The sequence below is a fragment of the Arvicola amphibius genome, chromosome 2 (assembly GCF_903992535.2).
Source record: "Arvicola amphibius chromosome 2, mArvAmp1.2, whole genome shotgun sequence".
Lineage (NCBI taxonomy): Eukaryota > Metazoa > Chordata > Mammalia > Rodentia > Cricetidae > Arvicola > Arvicola amphibius.
In genome coordinates, this window is record NC_052048.2 from 161,425,815 (window position 1) to 161,451,332 (window position 25,518).

General features: G+C 36.3%; 1 protein-coding gene across 1 annotated transcript in view; it reads right to left on the reverse strand.

Moving 5' to 3' along the window:
* Vwde (von Willebrand factor D and EGF domains) overlaps positions 1-18,963 on the reverse strand; it is a 63,020-nt gene extending 44,057 nt beyond the window's left edge. Inside the window, exons 1-6 of the mRNA XM_038319439.2 lie at positions 18,894-18,963; positions 14,251-14,435; positions 10,559-10,790; positions 8,989-9,054; positions 6,419-6,666; positions 129-218 (exon numbers count right to left, since the gene is read on the reverse strand). Coding sequence (XP_038175367.2) covers positions 129-218; positions 6,419-6,666; positions 8,989-9,054; positions 10,559-10,790; positions 14,251-14,435; positions 18,894-18,963 — 891 coding nt within the window. The remainder of the gene's footprint in view (positions 1-128; positions 219-6,418; positions 6,667-8,988; positions 9,055-10,558; positions 10,791-14,250; positions 14,436-18,893) is intronic.
* Positions 18,964-25,518: the final 6,555 nt, after the last annotated feature.

The following is a 25,518-nucleotide window of genomic DNA, read 5'->3' on the forward strand; positions in this document are numbered from 1 at the left end:
TATGAGAATTATTCAGTTATTCTTCAAAAATGCTGATTATTTCATCCAGACTTTCTGATAAGGTTCAAGAACCATCATGGGAAAATCACAGCAAATAACCTTTCTCATTCATACTTACTGCTACATACCCTAATTCCTGCAAAAAATCCTTGGCTTTCAACAGCAATGCTTTGTACATCTGGTTTCTCCAATAAAAAGATGGAAGCACTGCAGAATATCTATGAATATGGTTAAGAAAAATCTTTTAGTAGCAACATTATAAAGACACATGAAGATTATTATCCTTAAATCCTTTATTAAATTGTTGGTAAATGATCAAATTAAAAAACAGGGGCTAGAGAGTGGGCCAACAGTTAAAATCACTTGTTCTAGTGAGGGACTCAAGTTCTAATCTTAGCACTCACATGGTGGTTCAGAGCTATCAAAAATTCCAGATTCAGAGGATCCAATAAACTTTCTGAGCTGCATGGACATCAAACGCACACATGGTACACACATGTGCAAACAAAGCACTCACACAAAAGATAAAATGAAATAAATTAAATTAAAAATGTAAAGAACCAAAACATTTCACATGCCTAAAATTTGAGAAAATTCTGTCATAAGATATTAATATTTGAACCTCAATATATAGTACAGTGTACTTTTTATTTCATATATATATATATATATATATATATATATGCAAGTAGATAAAATGGTATGAACATTGAAAAATCAAAACATTGATTTCCAATATATAAAAGATATAATTTTAAAACCTGAAAGAGACATAGAATTTTAAAGATTCATTGATAATAAGCAAGTTGTTAAAAAGATTTTCTCAAACAGTCACCAAAAGTACATTGTTGACACTTCTATCTGTTCCTATAATCACCAAAATTGCCAAGCAGAAAAATACAAAAGCCAAGAATCTACTGCTTTATAATCTGAGAACAAAAGAAGCCTTTAGTGTTTAATGTAAAAATACAATTCTGGCCTGAGCCAGTGATCTCCATGGGAGTAGAACTGAGCCAGTGACCTCTGCCAGAGTAGGCCTTAGGTCAGAGTCAGCAACCTTCACAGGAGCAGGTACAAGGGAGTGACTGCAGAGGGTAGAGGCCTCAACCAGAGACCTCTGCTGGAGCAGGCCCAAGCTAGGGACCACTGCAAGTCCAGGCCCTAGCCAGCAATCTCAGTGGGAGCAGGCCTAAGCAAGAGACCTTTGGAAGCAGGCCTGAACAATCTCCGAGATTACAGAGCGACCCCCAGTAGCACCAAGTGACCTCCAGGAATACCGAGTGACTTCCAGGGTGACTGAAACCATAACCCCAACTGCACCACCAAAAACAACCATCTGAGCCTTGGCTTCACTGATACCTGGATGGTTGATCACCAGAGACAGAGCCACAACTACACCAATCAGGAATGGATGGGTAGACAAGGTAAGAACACACTCAACACCACAAAGAGCAACACAACCCCAACAAAAACTAGTGGTTCTACAACAGCAAGACTTGAACACCCCAATATAGATGAAGCAGAAGAAAATGACCTAAAATAACTATAGAAGAGTATTTGAGGCCCTTAAAGAGGAAATGAAAAATTCCTTCAAAGAAATGGAAGAAAAGACAAACAAAAAATTGGAAGAAATCAACAAATCCCTTCAAGAAAACTAAGAAAATATAATCAAACAGATGAAAGAAACAGTTCAAAAGTTGGAAACCAAAATAGAGAAAATAAAGAAAACACAAACTAAGGAAATTATGAAAACAAAGTTTATGAGAAAACAATCAGGAACCACAAATGCAAGCATAAACAGCAGAATACAAGAGAGGGGAAAGAGAATCTCAAGCACTGAAGATACAATAGAGTAAATAGACTCACTGGTCAAAGAAAGCATCAAATCTAACAAAAGCTTAACACAAAGTATCAGGCAATCTAGGATATCATGAAAAGACCAAAACTAGGAATAATAAAAATAGAAAAAGGAGAAGTACAACTCAAAAGCACAGAAAATACAGTCAACAAAATCATAGAAAAAAAACTATCTCAATCAAAAAAAAAAGATATGCATATGAAGATACAAGAAGCTTACAGAACACCAAATAGAGTGGACCAAAAAAATGAAGTCCCCTCACCACATAATAATCAAAACACTAAACATACAGAAAACAGAAAGAATATTAAAAACTGCAAAGAAAAAGAGCCAAGTAGCATAAAAAAGCAGACTTATCAGAATTACACTTGCCTTCAAAGTGGAAACAAAGAAAGTCAGAAGGTCCTGGTCAAGTGTTATGAGGATATTAAGAGACCATGGATGTCAGTCCAGACTACTATACACAGCAAAACTTTCAGTCACCATAGATGTACAAAACAAGATATTACATGACACAATCAGATTCAACCATTACCTAGCCAAAAACCCAGCTCTACACAAAGTACTAGAAGGAAATCTCCAAACCAAGGAAGTTAGCTACATCCACAAAAACACAGACAATAGATGATCTCACAGCAGCAAATCTCAAATAAGACAAAAAACACACACAATAACCTTACCAACAAAAAGCACTAAGATAAAAGAAACGAGCAATCACTGGTTACTAATATCCTTTAATATAAATGTACTCAACTCACCTATAAAAAAACGCAGACAAACATATTGGATCTGAAAACAGAATCCATCCTTCTGCTGCATACAAGAAACACACCTCAACCTCGAAGAAAGATATGCCTCAAAGCAAAGGGATGGGAAAATTATTTCCAATCAAATGGACCTATGAAACAAGCTGGTATAGTTATCTTAATATTTCACAAAATAGACTTCAAACTAAAATCAATCAAAAGAGGCAAAGAAGAACATTTCATATTAGTCATAATCCATCAAGAGGAAATCTCAATACTGAATGTCTATGCCCCCAATACAAGGTCACTCTCATTTGAAAAAAAAACCACTACTAAAGCTTAAATCACACATTAAACCCCAGACAATAATAGTGGGAGACTTCAAGACCTCACTCTCACCACTGGACAGGTCTCCAAGATAGAAACTTAACAGAGAAATAAGGGAACTAACAGATGTTATGATTCAAATGGACTTAACAGACATCTATAGAACATTCCATCCAAACATAAAAGAATATACCTTCTTCTCAGCACCTCATGGAACCTTCTCAAAAACTAACCACATACTAGATAACAAGGCAAACCTCAACCTCAACAGATACAAAAAAATGGAATAACCCATGTAACTTATTGAATCAACAGGACTTAAAATTAGAATTGAACAGCAACATTAATTTCAGAAAGCCCACAATCACATGGAAATTAAACAATGCTCACCTGAATCACCACTGGGTCAAGGAAAATATAAACTAAGAAATTAAAGACTTCCTAAAATTCAGTTAAATGTACCACACAACATATCCAAATTTATTGGACACAATGGAAGCAGTGTTAAGAGGAAAATTCACAGCATTAAATATCTACCAAAAAAGCTGGAAAAATTCCACATTAGTGAGTTAACAGAATACCTGAAAACTCTAGAACAAAAGAAGCAACCTCACCCAGAAGGACTAGAGAGCAAAAAATCATCAAATTGAGGGCTGAAATAAACAAAATAGAAACAAAGAAAACAATACAAAGAATCAATGTTTCAAAGAAGACTTGGTTCTTTGAGAAAAATTAACAAAATAGACAAACATTTATCCAAACTAAGCAAAAGGCAAACAGAGACTATCCAAATTAACAAAATCAGTAGTGAAAGGGGGGGCATAACAAGAGGTGTGAAGAAATCCAGAGAATCACCAGGTCATGTTTTGAATGCAAGTACACCACAAAATTGGAAAAAAAAATAAAGAAAAGGAACAAACCCAAACCACACAAAGACATTACTAAGAAAGAGAATTACAGACCAATCTCACTCATGAAGGTTGATACAAATATATTCAATAAATTACTTGCAATCTGAATCCAAGAACACATAAAAAAATCATCTACCATAACCAAGTCAATTTATCCCATAGATACAGGGATGGTTCAACATATAAATATCTGTCAATGAAATCTACCATATAAATAAACCAAAAACACACACACATGATCATCTTATTAGATGTTGAAAAAGCCTTCCATAAATCACAATACTCCTTCATGATAAAGGTCTTGGAGAGAGCAGGAATACAAGAAGCATACCTAAACATAACAAAAGCAATATATAGCAAGCTAACAGCCAACATCAAACTAAATGGAGAGAAACTCAAAGTGACTCCACTGAAATCAGGAACAAGACAAGGTTGTTCACTCTCTCCATATCTATTCAATATAGTACTTGAGGTTATAGCTAGAGCAATAAGAAAACAAAAGGAGATTAAGGGGATATAAGTCAGAAAAGTAGAAGTCAAACTCTCACTATTTGTTGATGATATGATAGTTTACATGAATGATCCCAAAAATTCTACCAAGGAACTTCTACAACTCATAAACACCTTCAGTAATGTAGCAGGATACAAGATTAACAAGCAAACTAAATCAGTAGCTCTTTTACACAGACGATAAATGAGCTGAGAAAGAAATCAGAGAAAATCACCTTTCACACTAGCCACAAATAACATGAAATATCTTGGAGTAACTCTAACCAAACAAATGGCAGACCTGTATGACAAGAACTTTAAAACTTTGAGAGAAAAAAATGAGGAAGACATCAGAAAATTGAAAGATTTCCCATGCTCTTGAGTAGGTAGAATTAACATAGTAAAAAAAAGGCAATCTTATCAAAAGCAATCCATAGATACAATGCAATGCCCATCAAAATCCCAGCAAAATTCTTTACAGATCCCAAAAGAACAAAATCAAACTTTATATGGATATGAAGCAAAAAATCCAGAATAGCAAAAACAATCCTGTACAATAAAGGAACTTCTGGAAGTATCACTATACCTGATTTCAAATTCTACTGCAGAGCTACAGTACTGAAAACAGCCTGGTATTGGCATAAAATCAGACAGAAAAACCAATGGCACTGAATCAAAGACCCAAATATCAATCCACACACCTATGAACACCTAATTTTTGACAAAGACTCAAAAAATATAAAATGAAAAAAAAAGAAAGCATATTCAACAAATAATTCTGGCAAAACTGGATATCTATATTTGGATGAATGAAAATAGATCAGTATCTATTACCATACACAAAACTCAAGTCCTAATGAATCAAAGACCTCAACATAAAACCAACCACACTGAACCTTGTAGAAAAGAAAGTGGGAAGTACACTTGAATGCATTGGCACAGGAAACCATGTCCTAAATATAACCCCAATAACAAAGACACTGAGAGAAAAAAACTAATACATGGGACTTCCTGAAACTGAAAAGCTTCTGTAAAACAAAGGACACACTCAACTAGACAAAATGGCAGCCTACAGAATGTGAGAAGATCTTCACTACCCCACATTGGACAGAGGTCTGTTCTCCAAAATATACAAAAAGCTCAAGATATCCATCATCAAAAGAACAAATAATTCAATAAAAAATGAGATACACACCTAAACGGAGAACTCTTCATAGATAAATCTAAAAAGGCTGAAAGACACTTAAAGAAATGCACAACATCTTTAGTCATCAGAGAAATGAAAATCAAAACAACTGCGAGATTCCATCTTAAACCTGTAAGAATAGCCAAGATCAAAAACACTGATGACAACTTATGTTGGAGAGGATATGGGGTACAGGGAACACTCCCCCATTGCTGGTGCGAGTGCAAATTGGTACAGCCGCTTTGAAAATCAGTCTTAAATTTCTCAGAAAATTAGAAAACAACCTACCTCAAGAACCAGCAATATCATTTTTGTGTATCTATCTAAAGGATGCTCAATCATACCACAAGGACATGTGCTCAACTATGTTCATAGTAGCATTATTTGTAATTGCCAGAACCTGGAAACAACCTAAATGTCCCTCAAAGAATGGTTAAAGAAGATATAGTACATTTATACAATGGAGTACTACACAGCAAAAAAAAAAAAGACATCTTGAAATTTGCAGGCAAATGGATGGATCTCGAAAACATCATATTGAGTGAGGTAACCCAGACCCAGATACATAAATATCATATGTACTCACTTATAAGTGTCCTTTAGACATAAAGCAAAGAAAAACCAGTCACAATCCCAGAGAACCTGGACAACAAAAAGAACCCTAAGAGAGACATACATGGACCTAATCTACATGCAAAGTAGAAAAAGACAAAATCTCCTAAGTAAATGCAGAGTGTGGGGATCATCAGAGAATGTAGAAGGGGAGGGGAGAAGGAGGGGAGCAGATAAAAATATATAAGTCAATAAAAACAATTTTAAATCATCCAATTCTGAAAGTCAATATATTCATGATAAGAATATACTAGGTTTTTTTGTTTTGTTTTGTTTTTGCTTTACATACCTTATCTCCAAGTCTGAGATTTATGCCATCAAGTTCTAAGAGGGAAAATGCCTGAAGAGTGCTCTCTTGTCTCAGCTCTTCTTTGATTTCTTGGGAAGAAAACCTAGACCAGGCTATGAGGAATCCTACTGAGTTGTTCATGGGAGGGACATCAAAAGCACACCTACAAAACACCTGTGAGTCAACCAGCTCCACTGTCACCTTCGGACTGCCTGGAGATGGAGGAGGTGATACTGTGGATAGCCAGCCTGGTGGGAGGAAAGCACAGGGAGGAAGGAGTCAAGCATCCTGAAGAAAGAAAACAACCTTACTAAAAATGGAACTGAAGATAATAAATAAACTGGTGTTAGCATTGAGACTGACTTTAAGAAGACGGGGAAGCAAGTCTGGAAAAACGGTTATTTTCTAGAAGGCAACAAAGGGAAACACTTGTGCTTAAACTATTATGCATATTGACTGACAGCATGGTAGCTTAACTCAGACTTAGGTTAATTGTGCAGAATCTTTGCAAAGTCTGGATTGTGAAAACTGGTTCACATTCCCTAGGCAATTATCTTTTCTAAACTACAGAACAAACAAAATTTAGTCACTAGGCATTATAACGTCTTATTTGAGATATAACTATTTACCATAGCAACATATCAAATATGTATTTTATAATTTGCTTTTAACTCAGTTCATCATAACTTGGGGTTCATTGCATGGTGGGTATGCTGGCAGTGAAATTTGAAGTCCTAGACAACTCCCTGACTCTTACCATTTTTCTGAATTTTCTTCTAGGACCCATATAAATAGTTCACAATTTGTTTTATAATTCTAGGCATTTGCAAAGTTAAATTGAAGAATTTGCAAGAATTTTGTTTTGTTTTAGAAATAGAAAAATATCCTACTGATAAAATTTTACTAGGCACTTTAAAAAATATTCTGAGATACACATTTTCCTATTGCATCCATTATTATTTTGTGACAGTTACAAAGTTATCCTTCCAGATCAGTCTTGCAGATTTTGAAAAGCTTGTGTTAAGGCCTTTCTATAGAGAAAACATAATTCAGATTCCTTCGAGCATCATTTTGTCAGACACCATATCCCAATGACTAACAGTAAATGATTCCTTTACAATTAACAAAATTAATAACAACAAACAGGTTGAAGTCTCTTGAAGGTTAGCTCAGGTTGGCCTGAAGCTTGGTCCTTCTGCCTCAGCCTCCCAAGTGCGGAGATTAAAGTAGGCACAGATATAAATATGGTAGTAATTCCTTAGGCGAAGTGACCATAGTCATAGGGAGTTTTTCACTCATGTCGCTTTGAATTCTCGACAGTTTTGAATAGATTGTTTTTTTTTTGTTTTAAATATCGCAATTTGAAAAATAAGTAATTAAAGAAGTTAAGTACATGAGTTTGTCTGCTGTGTTCTGTAATTCTGGATTCGGAACCAGGACTTGAAAGTCTCTGTATCACTCAGTACACCTCCAGCACCAGCTGAAATGTATTTATTCAAAAAGGAAAAGAGTTTTATTTCTTTAATACTGATACCTAGTTAGGAGATGCCTAATATCCATAGTATATCAGAAATCATATTATGTGCTTATTGTTACAATGACTAAGGGATACTGTTTTTTTCTGTACTATTATAACTTAAAAACCAAAAGAAATAATAAACATTTAAATCACAGGCTCTAATGAGGCAGAGACTTTGAGACACCATGATTGTTTGATAGAATTACTGGGAAAGATGCCTGCGAACCAATCTGCAAATGGAAGAGAACAGAGAATCAACCCTATTAATTATAGTAACTAGATGAAAACTAATTTTAGGGAATCATATTTGTCTGTGGACACAATGAAATGACTAACTTTTGTTTGTTTGTTTTGAGGAGGGTTATTCTATGGAGCCAACACTGAACAGAAACTTACAGCAATCCTCCTGCTTCTACTGTGGTTGAAGATGTACACCAGTGTGCTGGCTTATTTACAGGGTTTTTTTATATATATCTTTCCATATTATAAAAGAATATGATCCAGTGGTTAGTGGGTTAGGCCTTTAATTCCAGCCCTTGGAAGGCAGAGGCCAGCAGACCTCTGTGAGTTCAAGCTCAGCATGGTCTACAAAGCAAGTTCCAGGACAACAAGGGTTACACAAGGCTTTAATTAAAGGCTTTAATTAAATTAGAGCCTATCATGAAAACCACACACATATACAATGAAAGAAAGGAAAGAATATTGTTTTAACTATTGTGTTTCACACGTCCTTGAATAGTTCTAGAAGGTAGATTTTTTTAAGTAAGACAGAGTAGGTACATATATATTTATATTTTTATGAAAATAAGTTTAATAGTCAAATTTTCTTGTGAATGAATCTGCCAATATTTACAATTGTTTTTAACTCTGTGCTTCTGCCAGCCTGAGGGATATGTTATACACACATAATAAATAAGTTACTGTTATTGCTGGTTTCTACCAGGCTGTGGTGCTTGCATAATTCAACATTAAATTAAAGCCACAGAACAAACATAGTCACAGAAGTCACTGTCTTATAACAACATTATATAAAAACTAAAGCCATACACACCAATACAGTCACCTCCAATTTCTATTTCTCCAGGGCCACATGTGTGTAACTTCACATCAGAAATAGCTGCAAAAGGTTAAATTTGTATATTTAATTAAATGACTATAAATGTATAAAAGCACATATATCCATGAACAGTTCTTTAGGAGAGTATGTTTTAATGTGGTCATAAGATTTCCTAGTTGTTCTCTCTGGGACTTTCTCATAAGGGTTTTTCTCCTCTAAGGATAAGATCAAACAGAGATAGTCTATGATCAGTGATTGTATTTTGAAGTACTTGTAGCTTTCACACCTCCTTTGAGGTCTGCATTATTGAATATCAGAGAACACTTATAATTTCCAATTCTTGGGCTGCAGGAGTCTTATTTCTTATTGAAACACAAAGTGACAAGTCACTTCACTTTGTAGGACAATTTGGCATTTTCATTTGATACTGAATATACTCTTAACACAATATAGATACTTCTTTTTCTGATAATTACCCAAAGGACTTTAGAGAGACTTCCTTGACAAAAATGTACACAGATATTTAAAAAAGTTTTAGTCATGATTGTTCAGTTTATAAGTACTCTATGGCTCTTACCTCTACAGATGATCCTGCCTCCTGGAATCTCAGAAGGAGCGTGTATCTGAGAGCTGTCCCTCCCCTCCCCTACCCCATTTTTGTTTTATATTCCTCTCTAGGGCTGGGATCCTTAATGAAAGCTCATGGATGATGCCTGGTAGCCCGTTCTAGCACCAGGAATGTTAGCACTAATCAAAAATGGCATCTTGCAATCCTCTTTTCTGTGAAACCACTGGTGTTTTTTCCCTTTCATTCAGTGACAGTTGCAAACAAGTTCTGAAGTCCTGACCACAATCAAAAAAAACAAAGACAAAAATCTAGGTGACACAGGAACTGCAAATACTATTTAGTATTGTTTTGTTTGTTTGTTCTTATTTTATAGTTTTTGTTTTATTGAGAATTAAAACTATGTAGATGCTATGCAAGCACTCCAACATACAAGCACATTGCAAACATGATTGCAAATCTTTAGGGGAACTTTGCATGTAGAATACATAGCTATATATTCTCTTCTTTGAGAGTTACATCAAGCTTCTTTTTATGACTTGTTTGAGGTTTTCCACTATAGAAGAGATTATACATATCTTGATCTTTACAGTAACCAACACCAGGGATAAAAGTAATTCCAGGATCTGTATAAAGACTCATTAAGTTTGTCTAATTAAAAGTAAAATAATACTGAAGTCCAAATTTTCACACCTTTTCTTACTATCTGTCATGTTTTAACTGGAGAGTTGAAGGGCAAGAAGAAATCATGTTTCTTAAGCCCTTCAGGCATTAGGCACAGTAAGTCTGCTTTAATACAGTCACAGCAACATATACTTTTGAGCATTTTAGGAGACTAATAAATATCGGAAAACTAACCTGTACAACTTAAGTCAGAATGTTAAACTTCAGCTTAGCAATAATGATAAACCAAGTTTCCTGCTAACATTAGCTCAGTACAACCTGTCCAGAGTACAAATGCACAATTAATAGTTCAAAGTATTCATTATGTTTCCTTACCTTCAGCACAGTAAGCCATGCATCCCTGGGTGGGTTGCAGGAAGTACACAAAAAAATCTCCACAGTTTCTAACAGACACAGGGATTTGAAAGAGGCAGCAGTCTTTTTCAGTGCTAAACAGAAACTGCCAAGTGGCACACGCTGTCAGTGGCTTGATCTCTCCAGGAAGGGGAAGTTTTTCTGAGCCACTCAGAGATAGCCAGATGGGGGCCTGAGTTCCACAGTGGTTCATCTTTTATATCAGGGAAAATAGAGGTTGAAAATCCAATTAATTTCATTCAAATAAAAATTTCACATTTTTAATAACCTTCAAATCTAATATAATCTCCAAAGTAGTAAATTATCAATTTGCTACTAAAATTAAATTTACTAGTCTAAAATTAAATAAATTGGTGCTGGAGATGTGGCTCTGCAGTTAAGAACATGTGCTGTTCTCACAGAAGACATAGATTTGATCCCAGCATTCAAACTGTGACTCATAACCATTAACTCCAAATCCAGGGGACCCATAACCTTCTTCTAACTTCTCTGGGAGCCAGGCATGTATGTTGCATAAGTACATACATACAGATGAACCCAGCATGCATGTTGTATAAGTAAATTCATTGCAAGCAAAACATTATACACATAAATAAATCTTTTAAGAAAACCAAGCCACTTATATATCTACTGCATGAGAAAGTAAATTTAGAGAACACTAAATTAATATTAATAAATAATATTAATACTTATACGACCTGTTCAATGTATATACTTTTATTTTACATTTGTTTTATAAATGAGAAATTCAACTTCAAATAATTTACTAAAACAGTGAACACATCATAAAACAAGACAAGTTAAATCGAAAATGTATTAATATATAGCACAATACCAGCTGGTCTTAGAGATTTTTGTACAATTGCTAGAGATAATGTATATTTGATATTCATTCAGAGTGAAGATACAACAAACAACAGTGGAGAAAAAAGGTATTATAGAAAAATTATTTAGGAACTTGGAAAATGGAATTAAAGAATTGTTTGAGGCCTACTATCAACATTATTTCCAGGTAGAAAAATGTAATTCAATAGCAAATTAAGCTGGGCAAAAAACCCTCAATTTTGAGAAGAGACAAAAGGTGCATGACGTCGGGCAAGGTCCCCAGAATCCTTCTCTGGTAGGAATAGAGGTCTTAAAAAGCTCAGAAAAAATGTAAATAAAATTGTAACATCTAGGTAAAAATAAGCAATAATCACTATCTAGGGCATGGTTGTTAATCATGTTATCTCAATGACTAAAAGCAACTGAAAATTTTAAAGTAAAGGTTGATAGATACAATTAAATAATAATCCCAAAATATAAACTAAATAAGAATTAGATAAGAAAAACATTTTAAATAGTATTTTTTCTATGCTGTGATTCATTTTTATATTATTTATATTATTATATTTATTTTATTCATGTAATTTTATGCATTTACAAATTCCAATACCACAAAATCATAATTCTCAGAAGAAATACAAATGTCTAATAGATGTAAGAGATTATGCAGTATCAAGAGATGTATTTTTTATCTATTGCTATAATAACAAATATCATCATTTCTAATAGATTAAACATATGTTTCAAAGTCTTAAAAGATACCTTCATTAATTTTACTTATAAAAAATTATTAAACATTCTAAAGTTACTATGATTATGTGTTATTTCTAAAATAACATGAAATAATTTACAATATAGGAACACATTAATAGTGTACTTATCTACAAAAGTATGTTGCAAACAAAATAAATAAGAGGAAAGAGTAGGAAGATGTTAATGATGAAAAACACTGCTATAATGTTTATCCTTTCTTTGCTTTGTTTCCTAGGATTTGTGTGTATTACTTCACACCAAATGAACAGAAATGTATTTCAACATTCCTGTGGGGTGGGGTGGGGAGAGACCACTTGACTGTTGAGACCATGTAAAGCGGTGGACACTTCTTCACCACAGACAACATGATGATATGTACTCATGTGCTGAACTTCAGGAAACCCAAGCAAAGCCAGTTTCATCTTCACATGTCTGTAAGGTTCTAGAATCAACTAAATGAGCTAAAGAAAGAGAGCATAAATACTTAATAATATTGTGATTACTCCCAAATTTTTCTCAAACTTTACTTTCAAATTCTAATGACTTTTGGTTTCTTTCCAATAAAATGTCACAAAAGTGATTTTTTAAAAGGTAAATAAAGAAAAAAGGAAAAAATAAGATAGCACTGACATAAATTTACATTAAACATTGTTAAAAATAAATGCTTTTTCTGAGGTTTATTTTTTTCATTAGTGTTGGGGAAAAAAACTCACATCTAAATTACCCTTGAAATATATATGACAATAAGATAAACAATATTCTGCTAATGTATTCTCACTGCAGGTCTTATATATAGCTGTGTCTTCTGGGTTAAAAATCAAGAGTAGTACAATACAGAGCGATACAGAGCACAGTCATTAGTGATGATTGTCAACTTGAGCATATTTATTCAAGGTTACAATACTAGTGTAAAGATATATATTTCACCCAAAAGTTGCTTGTGCCTGGACAGTACTCGGAACCCTCCGTGGAGCTAGTGGAGGTCTGTGATAAGTCAGAGAACTCATCTCTGGCAATATTGCATGTTGTTCTGTTCCTATTTGTAATGACTTGGTTACATGACTCCAATTTTACATTCACATTTTTATAATGAGGTGCATTAGCTACCTCAAAGTCTCACCGTGAAATCGAGTGAGGCGACCAACCTATAATATCCACAGTGAAGGAACATGTTAGTTGCCAAATAAATGTCATGTCCAAATACTTTCTCACCATTTTCATAACACAAACAGAGGTTGTGAAGAAATAGGTTTTTACGATATTTAGAGTTAAGTCATAGTCTGTAGATTATGTGGAGAGGATTATAATAGCAATAACAGGGGTGAATGAAACCCTAACTGGTCACAAGTAACCTGCCTATACATGGCAACACTGAGTATTTAGAGACAGAATGATCTCTGGGGATTTCTGACTCATCAGTCAAGCCTCACTGGTGACATCCTGATTCAGTAAGAGATCCTACTTCAAAACCTAAGTGGAAAACAATTGAAGAAGGCATCTAATATCAACTGGCTTCTTCACACACACACACACACGCACGCACACGCACACACACACACACACACACACACACACACACACACACACCCTGCAAATCATATATGCTGCATTGAAAAACACTGAAACTTCACTGGCAATCTGTTTTCCTTAGCCATGGAATAGAAGAAGGTGATGGGCTTGTAGGTTTTGACATATATAAGAGTCCATAGTTACGAAAGGAATTGCCAGGTGGCAACTAAGAAGCACTGAAGCAAAAAATTCAACAGTATTCCTTAATGTCATTTTCCTGCAGTTATATACCTGGGTCTATGTTCAAATTTGACACTTCGTCCTTCTAACAGGGTAACCAGGAATATATCTGTTGTACATAATTTGGTGGAGAATGATTTCTATTACACTGTGTTACACAGCTGTGGAAATTATCTAAGTTATTATGTTTCAAAACACTTGTGGCTTAAATGGAGCATAACATTTCTATTATAGCCATTACCATTGAACTAGGTATTACAGGAATATTTCAAATTAAATCAATCTACCAAGAATGAAGGTAACACTTCAGTAAGGGAAAAACATACCTCAACACATTTGGTTGGCATCTCAGCGGGTCTGTCAAAGATGAAAAATCGGTACCATCCAGGGATGAGAGAATAGTCACAGAGCAGGTCTTGAGCAGCAGAATGCTGGAGGTCCACTGAGTCAAAGTGGACACTTCTGTATGGACTCCGAAGAAACTGGTGGCCCCCAGGAGAGCATTCTGGAGCTAGACAGAAAATTTCCATGCCATGCATTTACCAACATAGTAAGTCTTCAAATAAAAATTGATTCTCTTTCCCAAAGAAAGAAAATAAATTCACTATTGCACACAGGAAAAAAGGCCATCAAAGTATCAGGGACATCTAGCTAGTCAAAGATGACTTAGCTTGCACTTTCTGTAGCGATAACAAGCAACTCAAGGCCAGTCACAGTGTATGTTTGAGGTCTTTATTTTCATTCGACTTGAGCAGAAAGAGTAACAGAGCTGTGTGCTCTTGAATTAAAATGTGTTCATTGTGACCACAAGTCACCAGTGCTGAAAGGATTCCTCTTGGGTCAAGCCCTCTAAATGTCCATGTCATTACTGGTCTCTCTTGAACAAATTTTCTCTAAAGCAAGCACTAAAATCCTACCTCTGCTAGACGGCAAAATGCAATATGCTCAAGTAATTTTTTAATGACATTCTTATTTTGCAACTGTAAAATGCCTGCTACCTAAGTTTCCTGTATTTACTACAAGATTTTAAAATCACTGCAAGGGTCTTGCTCCTCCATAGATGCACATTTTTAAGAAGAATTTCACCTCCATAACTCCAATAACTTTGATAATTCTCATAAATATTAATGATAAATATTATAATAAGCATATGCACCATAATTTCACTTACTCTTAAAAATTCTAATACCTTTCAATGTAAAAACATGCACATGATTAAAAAATTAAAGACATTATTCTAAAGGGCAATAGTAATTGGATTTACATGAATTATAGAAATAATTTTACTGATCTATTACCTTCAAAATGATTTTCTTTAGGAAAAACTCAGTAAGTTTATTTTCTTTCTCATGTGCATGGAAATGTGATGTGTGTAAGCATGTTTGCAAGTGTGTGCAGGCTGCATGTAGGGTATTTACATGGGCCTTTGACATCTAAACTCAGCTCTTCATTCTGGCATAGCAAGTGGTCCAACAACTTAGTAATTTTCTCAACACATAAGTCTATTTTAATTCTATGTGTTATTTCTCCTTCAGTATTGTTATACTCCTCACATTTCTTTTTATGCTGCTTTGAATAATATTCCCTATTCCAAAGCAGCAGAAGGGATATTGCAAGGGACATTACTATGTGACACTATCAGTGTTGGAGAAGTATATACTATTTAAATGAAAATTTTATTTCACTTTATTTTATTGAGAAAATCCTTAACGAATAGAATTAATAGTAGTTCCTATTTTTAAATAATTTTATAATTTATTTCTTAAAAATGTACTTGTCTCTTACAGAATGTGGAGTAGAAAGTTTAAAAAAATACTCATAATGAAAAAGCCATCCTGCAAAAGCCTTAGTCCAGCCTTGGCTCTAGAATCCATGCATAGCATTGTGATGATGTTCTAGACTCTTGTGTAAGGGCAAGCTGATCCTGGTCAAGTACTGAATGAATACCTCTGCAAATCCTTCATAGTCATCAATGGTCTTACTTGACTGACACACTCTCCAGAAGAGCCTCAGTGTATTTTGCTGGAAAGAGAAGTTCGTATAAGTTTACAGTCCTGTTTCTTCCTCTACTTTCTGATGTTATTTATGTCTGTTAAGCATTTTATAATGAGATCTTCAATACTTGGATTTCAAATACTTTAAGAGAATGTGCCAGGTTATAAATGATAGGTACACAGTGGCAGAATATGCAAATGGACTTTCAATATATTTGGTACTTATCATAGATTGTTTTCTGGCTTACTATAAAAGGCAAGATCATGATTATCTAAAGCCGAGAGTTAGTTCAGAAATATGTCAAGATACTAACTAAATGAAAATAAAAATTCATTAAAAATTAAAAATTTAAACTCCATATAGTGGTATATGCTATATGGTGGTGCATACCTGTAACCTCAACTTGCTAAAGATGAGGAGGAAAGGAGTCAGAGTTTAAAGCAAGCATGGGCTTGCAAACACACACACACACACACACACACACACAAATTGCTTGTTGCTGCACAGCATGCAGAAAACTAAAAAGTAATCCACTAGACATAATGGAGAAATAATTACATATTATATAGGTAGTAAGAGAATCGAGTGCAAAATATGCCAAGAACTCATATAAGTCAACAAAAAGGACAAGACCTCTTTCTTTCTTTTTTTCCTTCCTTTCTTTCTTTCTTTCTTCCTTCCTTCCTTCCTTCCTTCCTTCCTTCCTTCCTTTCTTTCTTTCTTTTTTTCTTTCTTTCTTGGGGAAAAGATCTAAGAAGGGTTCTTCTCGAAGAACACATGAAATGTCAATATCACATACAAATAAGACATGCTTGAAACCATTAATCAGGAAAATGCAAATCAAGCCACGATAAGGTATACCAGCTAACATCCACCAGGTTAGCTAAAATTAAAGTGTCAGGTAATGTTTAGTGTTAGCAGGTATGTGAATAAATTGAAAGCTTCATATGCTATAGGAGTATAAGACAGTGAAGCCACTTTGGAGAGGCATTAACTATTCTAAAAATGGTCAATCATAGCTAAGTATGATGACTCAGTAAATCTCCTTCTAGGAAAATATAAAAGCATGCGTACATATAAACACTTGTACAGCAATGCTCATAGCAGCATTATCTATAAGAGCAGAAAGACAGAAGAAACACAACGACATCAATAGAAAAATGCACACACAAAATGTACCTTCTCCTAGCAGTGGAATGTTTTCCCAACACAAAGACAAGTAAGCTGTAAAATAATGTGTTATATGAAAAATGATATCTTTAATATGATCCTGTTTATGTAAAATATACAGACTCGACAAACACTTAAACAGAATAGTGATGGCCTATGATGGGAGAGAGAAGGTAGATAGGGATAATAGTTTTGATATCCAAAGGCACGGTTTTCCGTTTTGACTCTGATCCTGACTATAGCTGTACATATCTCTGGTTATGTGGATGTCATGCCCAAGCGTGCTTTAGGTGAGTGGTATGTATAGTCTATGATGCACCCCAAAGTGTGCTTTAAGTGAGTGATATATATGGTCTATGATGCACCCAAAGTGCGCTTTAGGTGAGTGGTATGTATGCTCTATGACACGCCCCAATAGAGCTGTTAGTGTGATTTACAGTAAACTTAGAAGCATCTTTCTAAATATTTGAATGTATAATAAATATGCTTACAAGCCTCTTTAGAGATATAATCGCTGCATATTTAGTACTTATACATGAGTTTTAAAAGTTACTTATAGCATTTTTTCTATGGGTTAGGAAGGGTGAGGGAGGAGGAAACGTTGATGAAATAATTGGCTTGTAAATATCTACAAGGAATAGGTTATGATGTTCTGCCACACAATAAGATGACTACAGTTGACACAAATGTGTCATATACTTTATAAAGAACTAGAAAGAGAAGAATTCAAAGGTCCGTAGCAACAATGATTTAAAAAAAAAAAACAGCTTTATTAAGACTGAGATGGTATGGACTGATTTGCCCTTTATGCACTGCGTATCTGGATGCAATCACACAGTTCTGCGCCTATGAATATGTACAAATATCACACTAATTTAAGGAAAGCCTTTTCTTAATACCTGCTAAATCCAGGCAAACCTACGAAGTCGCAGATGAATGGCACCTGACTAAGGAAACGCGTTTCTAGAAATAAACTGAGTGTTGATGATATTTTTAGGAAGTAATTCACGTGGGGGAAGTGCTTGCTTCTCCCTCAGTGCTGCTCTTTCAAACCAAATTTACATTAATAAAAGTGCCCAAGATTGACATGATGACGCAAAGACAATTTTATCTTCAACCTTTAGAGATGGTGCACGCGGCTTTTCTTCAAGCTGCGGGTAGCTGTATGTGTCATTTACTTCTTAAAAAGAATAAGCAACTTACAAGACCAAGTGACCTTTCGTGTAAAATATTCTTATAGGTAGGAGCACAAAGAAGCTCAGACCGGCTGGGGAACGTGGCTCTGTTTTGTGCCATTAAATTCACTACTGGACATCTTTCTGTCACGGTTTGATGAAGGAGGAGGGTGTAGCAAACTGACTGTACCAACCGATGGGAAAGCTAGCATACACAAAACTAGCTCAGTGGACTATGTGGAGATGCAACTTTCTCCAATTGTTTCCAGAGGTGGCCTGGAAGTGGAGTTCATTAGTTTCTAACTAATTCGGACCCACTTTCCTCTATAGTAACCGGCAGATTTGGCAAAGGTTCTTGCAGCAAATTAAACGGAATTTAAATATCAAGAGATCCACAGGGAATTAAGAAAAATAAAAACAAAATAACAAAAACCACAACAACAAATGACCAAGACGTTTCAGGAAGAGGAGGCTCCGGCTGCTGAGAGTAAAAGTAAATGCAGGGAGAAGTTGGCTGTGAAAGGTGCCCAGATGGTGCCAAGTCAGGGGCACACCACTGAGTAAGCAGAAAAGTCGGTTCTCAAGCGCAGCTACAGGCTGCCTCTGTGCTAGCCTCTCCAGTCACCTACCTTGCTGGTCTTTTCCCAGGACCAGGAGCATCAGCGCGGTCACCAGACATACCCATGCTCCGCCCGGCATCACGTGCGTCCCAGCGCTTCTCACAGATGGGGAGAACCTGGCCTCACCTCAGCACTCCACTTTCTGAACGGTCTCAAAGTCTGTTTCTGCTCAGCCTTCAACGGAGCTGCAAGACCTCTGTGTGCAATAAACCAGTCCTTCTATGTGATACTTCTCGACCCTGGCGCCAGCCCCAGACTCCTCCTCCCAACCCTGGCTAAGCTCCTCTCTGAAAGCCACGCCCAAACTGTCCCAGGGGACCTGCAGCATCCAGCAGGGAGTTGATGTCACTTTACCTAGGATGTCGCCTGCGTTACCATAGCCTGCCAGGATCTCTGGGATGTAGCTCTGACAGAAGGTTTGCTGTCCTAAATTACTGAGAAAGTCCTCCCGTGTATTCTTTCCAAGAAGTCTTGACTGTTCTGTTAAGGTCTGGAATTTTTATTTTTTATTTATTTTTTTGTTCTTTGGTGTCAGGGTGCCACAACTTAACTCAGGTTGCCTTTGAACTCACAATGCTCTGCTTCAGCCTCTTGAGTTGTGGGCTTACAGGAAAGAGACGTCAGCATCTGGTTATAAATGCATTCTTTTTTAAAAGTTTATTGATTTTTATTGAGCTCCACATTTTTCTCTGCTCCCCTCCCTGCCTCTCCACTCCCCTTCAGCCCTCTCTCAAGGTCCCCATGCTCCCAATTTACTCAAAAGATCTTGTCTTTATTTACTTCCCATGTAGATTAGATCTATGTATGTCTCTCTTAGGGTCATTATTGTTGTCTAGGTTCTCTGGGATTGTGATTTGTAGGCTGGTTTTCTTTGTTTTATGTTTAAAAACCACTCATGAGTGAGTACATGTGATAATTGTCTTTCTGGGTCTGGGTTACCTCACTCAAAGTGTTGTTTTCTAATTCCATTCATTTGCCTGCAAATTTCAAGATGTCATTACTTTTTTCTGCTGTGTAGTTCTCCATTGTGTAAATGTACCACATTGTCCTTATCCATTCTTCTGTAGAAGGGCATTTAGGTTGTTTCCAGGTTCTGGCTATGACAAACAATGCTGCTATGAACACAGTTGAGCACATGTCCTTGTGGCACAATTGAGCATCCTTTCAATATATACCCAAAAGAGGTATTGCTGGGTCTTGGGGAAGGTAGTTTCCTAATTTTCAGAGAGATCGCCACAGTGACATCCAAAGGAGCAGTTCCCATCAGCAATGCAGAAGTGTTCCCTTTACCCCACAACCTCTCCAGCATAAGTTGTCATCAGTGTTTTTGATCTTGGCCATTCTTACAGATGTAAGATAGAATCTCAGAGTTGTTTCTATTTACATTTCTCTGATGACTAAGGATTTTGAACATTTCCTTAAGTGTCTTTCAGCTATTTTATATCCCTCTGTTGAGAGTTCTCTGTTTAGGTCTGTACTCCGTTTATTATTGGATTATTTCTTCTTTTGATGACTAATTTCTTGAGTTCTTTGTATATTTCGGAGATCAGTCCTCTGTCTGATGTGGGGTTGGTGAAGATCTTTTCCAATTCTGTAGGCAGACATTTTGTCTTGTTGACAATGTCCTTTGCTTTACAGAGGCTTGTCAATTTCAGGAGGTCCCATTTATTAGTTGTTTCTCTCAATGTCTCTGCTACTAGGGTTATTTTTAGGAAGTGGTCTCCTGTGTCAATGCATTTAAGGGTAGTTCCCACTTTTTTTTTCTATGAGGTTCAGTGTGGCTGGCTTTATGTTGAAGTCTTTGATCCATTTGGATTTGAGTATTGTGCACAATGATAGATATGGATCTATTTTCATTCTTCTACATGTTGATATCAGGTTATGCCAGCACCATTTGTTAAATATGCTTTCTTTTTTTCCATTTGATATTTTTTTGCTTCTTTGTCAAAAATCAGGTATTCAAAGGTATGTGGATTAATATCCAGGTCTTCTATTTGGTTCCATTGGTCCTCCTCTCTGTTTATTATGCCCATGCCAGGCTGTTTTCAGTACTGTAGCTCTGTAGTACAGTATGAAGTCAGGGATTGTGATGCCTCCAGAAGTTGTTTTATTGTACAGGATTGTTTCAGATATCCTGAGGTTATTTGCTTTAAGTCCATATAAAGGTGAGTTTTGTAATTTTGAGATCTGTGAAGAATTTTTCTGGGATTTTAATGGGCATTGCATTGAATCTGTAGATTGCTTTTGGTAAGATTGCCATTTTCTATGTTAATTCTACCTACCCAAGAGCATGGGAGATCTTTCCACTTTCTGGTGTCTTCTTCAATTTCTTTCTTCAACAATTTAAAGTTCTTGTCATACAAGTCCTCCATTTGTTCTATTAGAGTTACTTGAAGTCATTTTATGATATTTGTGGCTATTGTGAAGGGTGATGTTTCTTTGATTTATTTCTCAGTCCATTTATCATCTGTGTACACTAGGGTCACTGATTTTTTTTTAGTTAATCTTGTATCCTGCTACATTAAAGAAAGTGTTTATGAGTTGTAGTTCCTTGGTAGAATTTTAGGGGTCACTTATGTAAACTATCATATTATCAGCAAATAGTGAGAGTTTGACTTCTTTTCTGATTTGTATCCTCTTGATCTTTTTTTGTTGTCTTATTGCTCTTGCTAGGGCCTCAAGTACTATATTGAATAGATATGGAGAGAGTGGACAGCCTTGTCTTGTTCACGATTTCAGTGGGATTTCTGGGAATTTCTTTCCATTTAGTTTGACATTGGCTGTTGGGTTGCAATATATTGCCTTTATTATGTTTAGGAATGTTTCTTGTATTCCTGCTCTCCCCAAGACCTTTATCATGAAGGGATGTTGTATTTTATCAAAAGCTTTTTTGGCATCTAATGAGATGATCATTGGTTTTTTATTTTTTAGTTTGTTTATATGGTGGATTACATTGACAGATTTTTGGATGTTAAACAATCCCTGCATCTCTAGGTTGAAGCCAACTTGATCATGGTGGATGATGGTCCTGATGTGTTCTTGGATTTGATTTGCCAGTATTTTATTTAGTATTTTTGCATCAATGTTCATGAGTGATATTGGTCTGTAGTTCTCTTTCTTAATATCTTTATGTGGTTTGGGTTTCAGGGTTATTGTAGCCTTATAAAAAGAGTTTGGCAATGTTCCTTTTGTTTCTATTGTGTGGAACAATTTGGGGAGTATCGGTATTAGTTCTTCTTTGAAAATCTTGTAGAACTCTGAGCTGAAACCATCTGGTCCTGGGCTTTTATTTGGGGGGGCTTTCAATGACTGTTTCTATTTCTTAAGCAGTTATAGGTCTGTTTAATTTGCTTATCTGATCTAGATTTAATTTTGGTAAGTGATAGTTATCTAGAAAGTTGTCCATTTTCTTTAAGTTTTCCAATTTTGTGGAGTACAGGTTTTTGAAATACAACCTGATGATTCTTCTCTGTATTTCCTCCACGTGTGTTGTTATGGCCCATTTTTCATTTTTGATTTTGTTAATTTGTATATTCTCTCTGTCTTTTGATTGGTTTGGATAAAGGTTTGTTTATTTTGTTGATTTTCTCAAAGAACCAACTCTTTTTCTCATTGATTCTTTGTATTGTTTTCTTTGTTTCTATTTTGTTGACTTCAGCTCTCAATTTGATTATTTCCTGCTGTCTAATTCTCTTGGGTGAGTTTGCTTCTTTTTGTTCCGAAGTTTTCAAATATTCTGTTAATTCATGAGTGTCTGATACGTCTACCTTTATATGTTACTTGGCCTTTTTCCTTTGCAGCTCTTAATATTCTTTCTTTATTCTGTATGTTTAGTGTTTTGATTATTATGTGGCAAGAAGGGTTTTTTTGGATCCAGTATGTTTTGTATTCTGTATGCTTCTTGGCATATCTTCATAAGCATATCTTTCTTTGGGTTGGGAAAGTTTTCTTCTATGATTTTTGTTAAATGTATTTTCTGTGCTTTTGAGTTGAACTTCTTTTCCTTCTTTTATACCTATTATTCTAAAGTTAGGTCTTTTCATGGTGTCCCATATTTCCTGGATGTTTTTGGTTAAGCTCTGTTAGATTTAATGTTTTCTTTGACTGATGAGTCTATTTCCTCTATTGTATCATCAGTGCTTTAGATTCTCTCTTCCATCTCTTGTATTCTTCTGTTTATGCTAGTGTTTGTGGTTCCTGATCATTTCCTTATGATATCCATTTCTTTAATTCTTTCAATTTGTGTTTTTTTTATTGTCTCTATTTCAGTTTTCAAGTCTTGAATATCTTCTTTCATATGTTTGGTTGCTTTTTCTTGGTTATGTTTAAGGGAGTTGCTTATGTTTTCCAATTTTTTGTTTGTTTTTCCCTCCATTTCTTTGAGGAAATTTCTCATTTTCTCTTTAAGAGTTTCAAACATTCTCCTGAAGTTATTTTTGATCATCTTCTTTTTCTTCAACTTTATTTGGTTGTTCAAATCTGACTATTGTACAGTTTCTAGATTTTGCTGGTGTCATGTTGCTCTTTGTGGTATTGCATGTGTTCTTAACCTTGTCTACTTATCTTTTTCTCAAATTAATGTGGTTGGGGCTGTCTGTGACTCTGGTGATTTATCTTCCAGGCGCCAGTGAGTCCAAGGCTCAGATAGTTGTTCCTCATGATACAGTCAGTGCCACGGTTCTAGTTACCTCCTTGGTCTCTCTGTGTTCCTGGAGGTCGCTCTGCACTCTGGGCTTTGCTCCACTCCCATGGAGTTTGCTGTCTCAGGCCTGTTTCTGCTCTGTCCTAGGTTTCTGGCTCAGACCTGTTTCTCTTAAAGTCCCTGGTCTGGATCTGTTCCTGCAGGAGTCCCTGGCTTGGGGTTGGTCCTGCAAAGGTCTCTGGCTCTGATTTAATCCCGCAGAAATCCCAGACTTAGGTGCTCTCAGACCTGCAAAAGACCTGGCTTAGGCCTTCTCCCTCAGAGGTTCTAGACTCATACCTGGATCTGCAGAGGTTTCTGATTCATGTCTACTTCCTTTGACGTCCCAGACCAATGCCCAGCCCACAGTTGTCCTGGCTCATGCCTACTCCCTCAGAGGTTCCAGGCTCACACCTGGACCTGCAGATATCTCTGGATCCTGCCTACTCCCTCAAAGGTCCCAGATTCACACTTAGACCCACAGAAGTTGTGGCTCATGCCTGGTTCCTCAGAAGTCCTAGACTAACTCCCAGACCCACAGGGGGCCTGGCTCAGGTCTACTCCCTTGAAGGTCCAAGATTCATGCCCAGACCCATAACAGTCTCTGGCTCTGGCCCACTCGCTCAGCAGTTGCTTCCCTGTACCTCCTCCTGTGGAGTTCACTGTCTCAGGTCTCCTCTGTCCCAGGTTGCTGGCTCAGTCCTCCCTCTGAAAATATCTCTGGTCTGAATCCATTCTTGCTCCCATGGAGTTCTCTCTCCCAGGTCCACTCTGGCCCAGGTTGCTGGCTCAGTTCTGCTCTTTTGGAGTTTGATGCCTCAGACCTACTCTGACTCAGGTCACTAGCTCGGTTCTACTCCTGTCCAAATGTATTCTTTTTGTGTGGAAACCAGATGCCAACCTAAATCTCCAGGAGCTGTCCACTGTCCGCATGATTCTAAGAAAAAGCCACTAGCCTAGAGCATAGCAAATAGGTTAGGCTGGCCATCAAGGTCCAGGGATCCTGACCAGTGCTATAATCACAGGAAACTTTCTTGGGTAATTTCTAGGTATAGAAATCAAACTCTTATGCACAGCTAGCATTTTACTACCTTAACTATCTTCTCTTACTGGGTAGGCACATTCTTAATCCTCTAGCTGTGTCTGCAGCTTTGCTTTGCTTCTCCAGGTCACCACGTTTCCCAGAAGATGCCCTTGTCATCTTGAAACTCAGTGATGAGTATGATGAGTAGTGGGAGCAGGGAAGAGAGAGCAATGTGATAACAGTGTGGTGCCTGCCAGCAACTTGTGAGTTGAGGGACTGATAAACGAATCCTAGAGCTGACTCTGTCAGTAAAGGACCACATTAACCTTCCTGGCTGCTCTGAGAATGGTTTCCCATCCTGTGAGTTTTCAGAATTGTAGTTGCCTCTGTAAATAAAGCAGATCTCTCTCTCTCTCTCTCTCTCTCTCTCTCTCTCTGTGTGTGTGTGTGTGTGTGTGTGTGTGTGTGTGTGTGTTAATGTTTTGAAATAAATCCTCACTCTCCGGAGATTTTCCCTAGAAGGCTGAGACCAGTATCCCCTAGAACTTTATCCTAGGAAAAAGAGACACTGGTGAACAAGTATTTTGAAGGAGCCTGCTGGACCCCAGGCACAGATTACTTTCTCCCTAAAGAACCGTGCAGTCTAGATGGTGATGACAAACAATGCCACAAACATTAAGAAATTCTGCTTTAAATGGTGTACCCCCTTTATATTTGAATTTGAAAGAAAAATGATCTCAAAAACATTTAAAAATATTTCTCAAAAAAAATTGAAAGCAATTGGAAACAACCCATTTGGGAAGTAAGTTCTCTTTGGCATACCAAACTTGCATATAAGTTTTTTTTCTATGCCAAAGGGGCACCAAATCTTACAAAAAAAAAAAAAAACCAAACTTCTTATTTAGTCTATTATGACTTGCAGGCTAAGT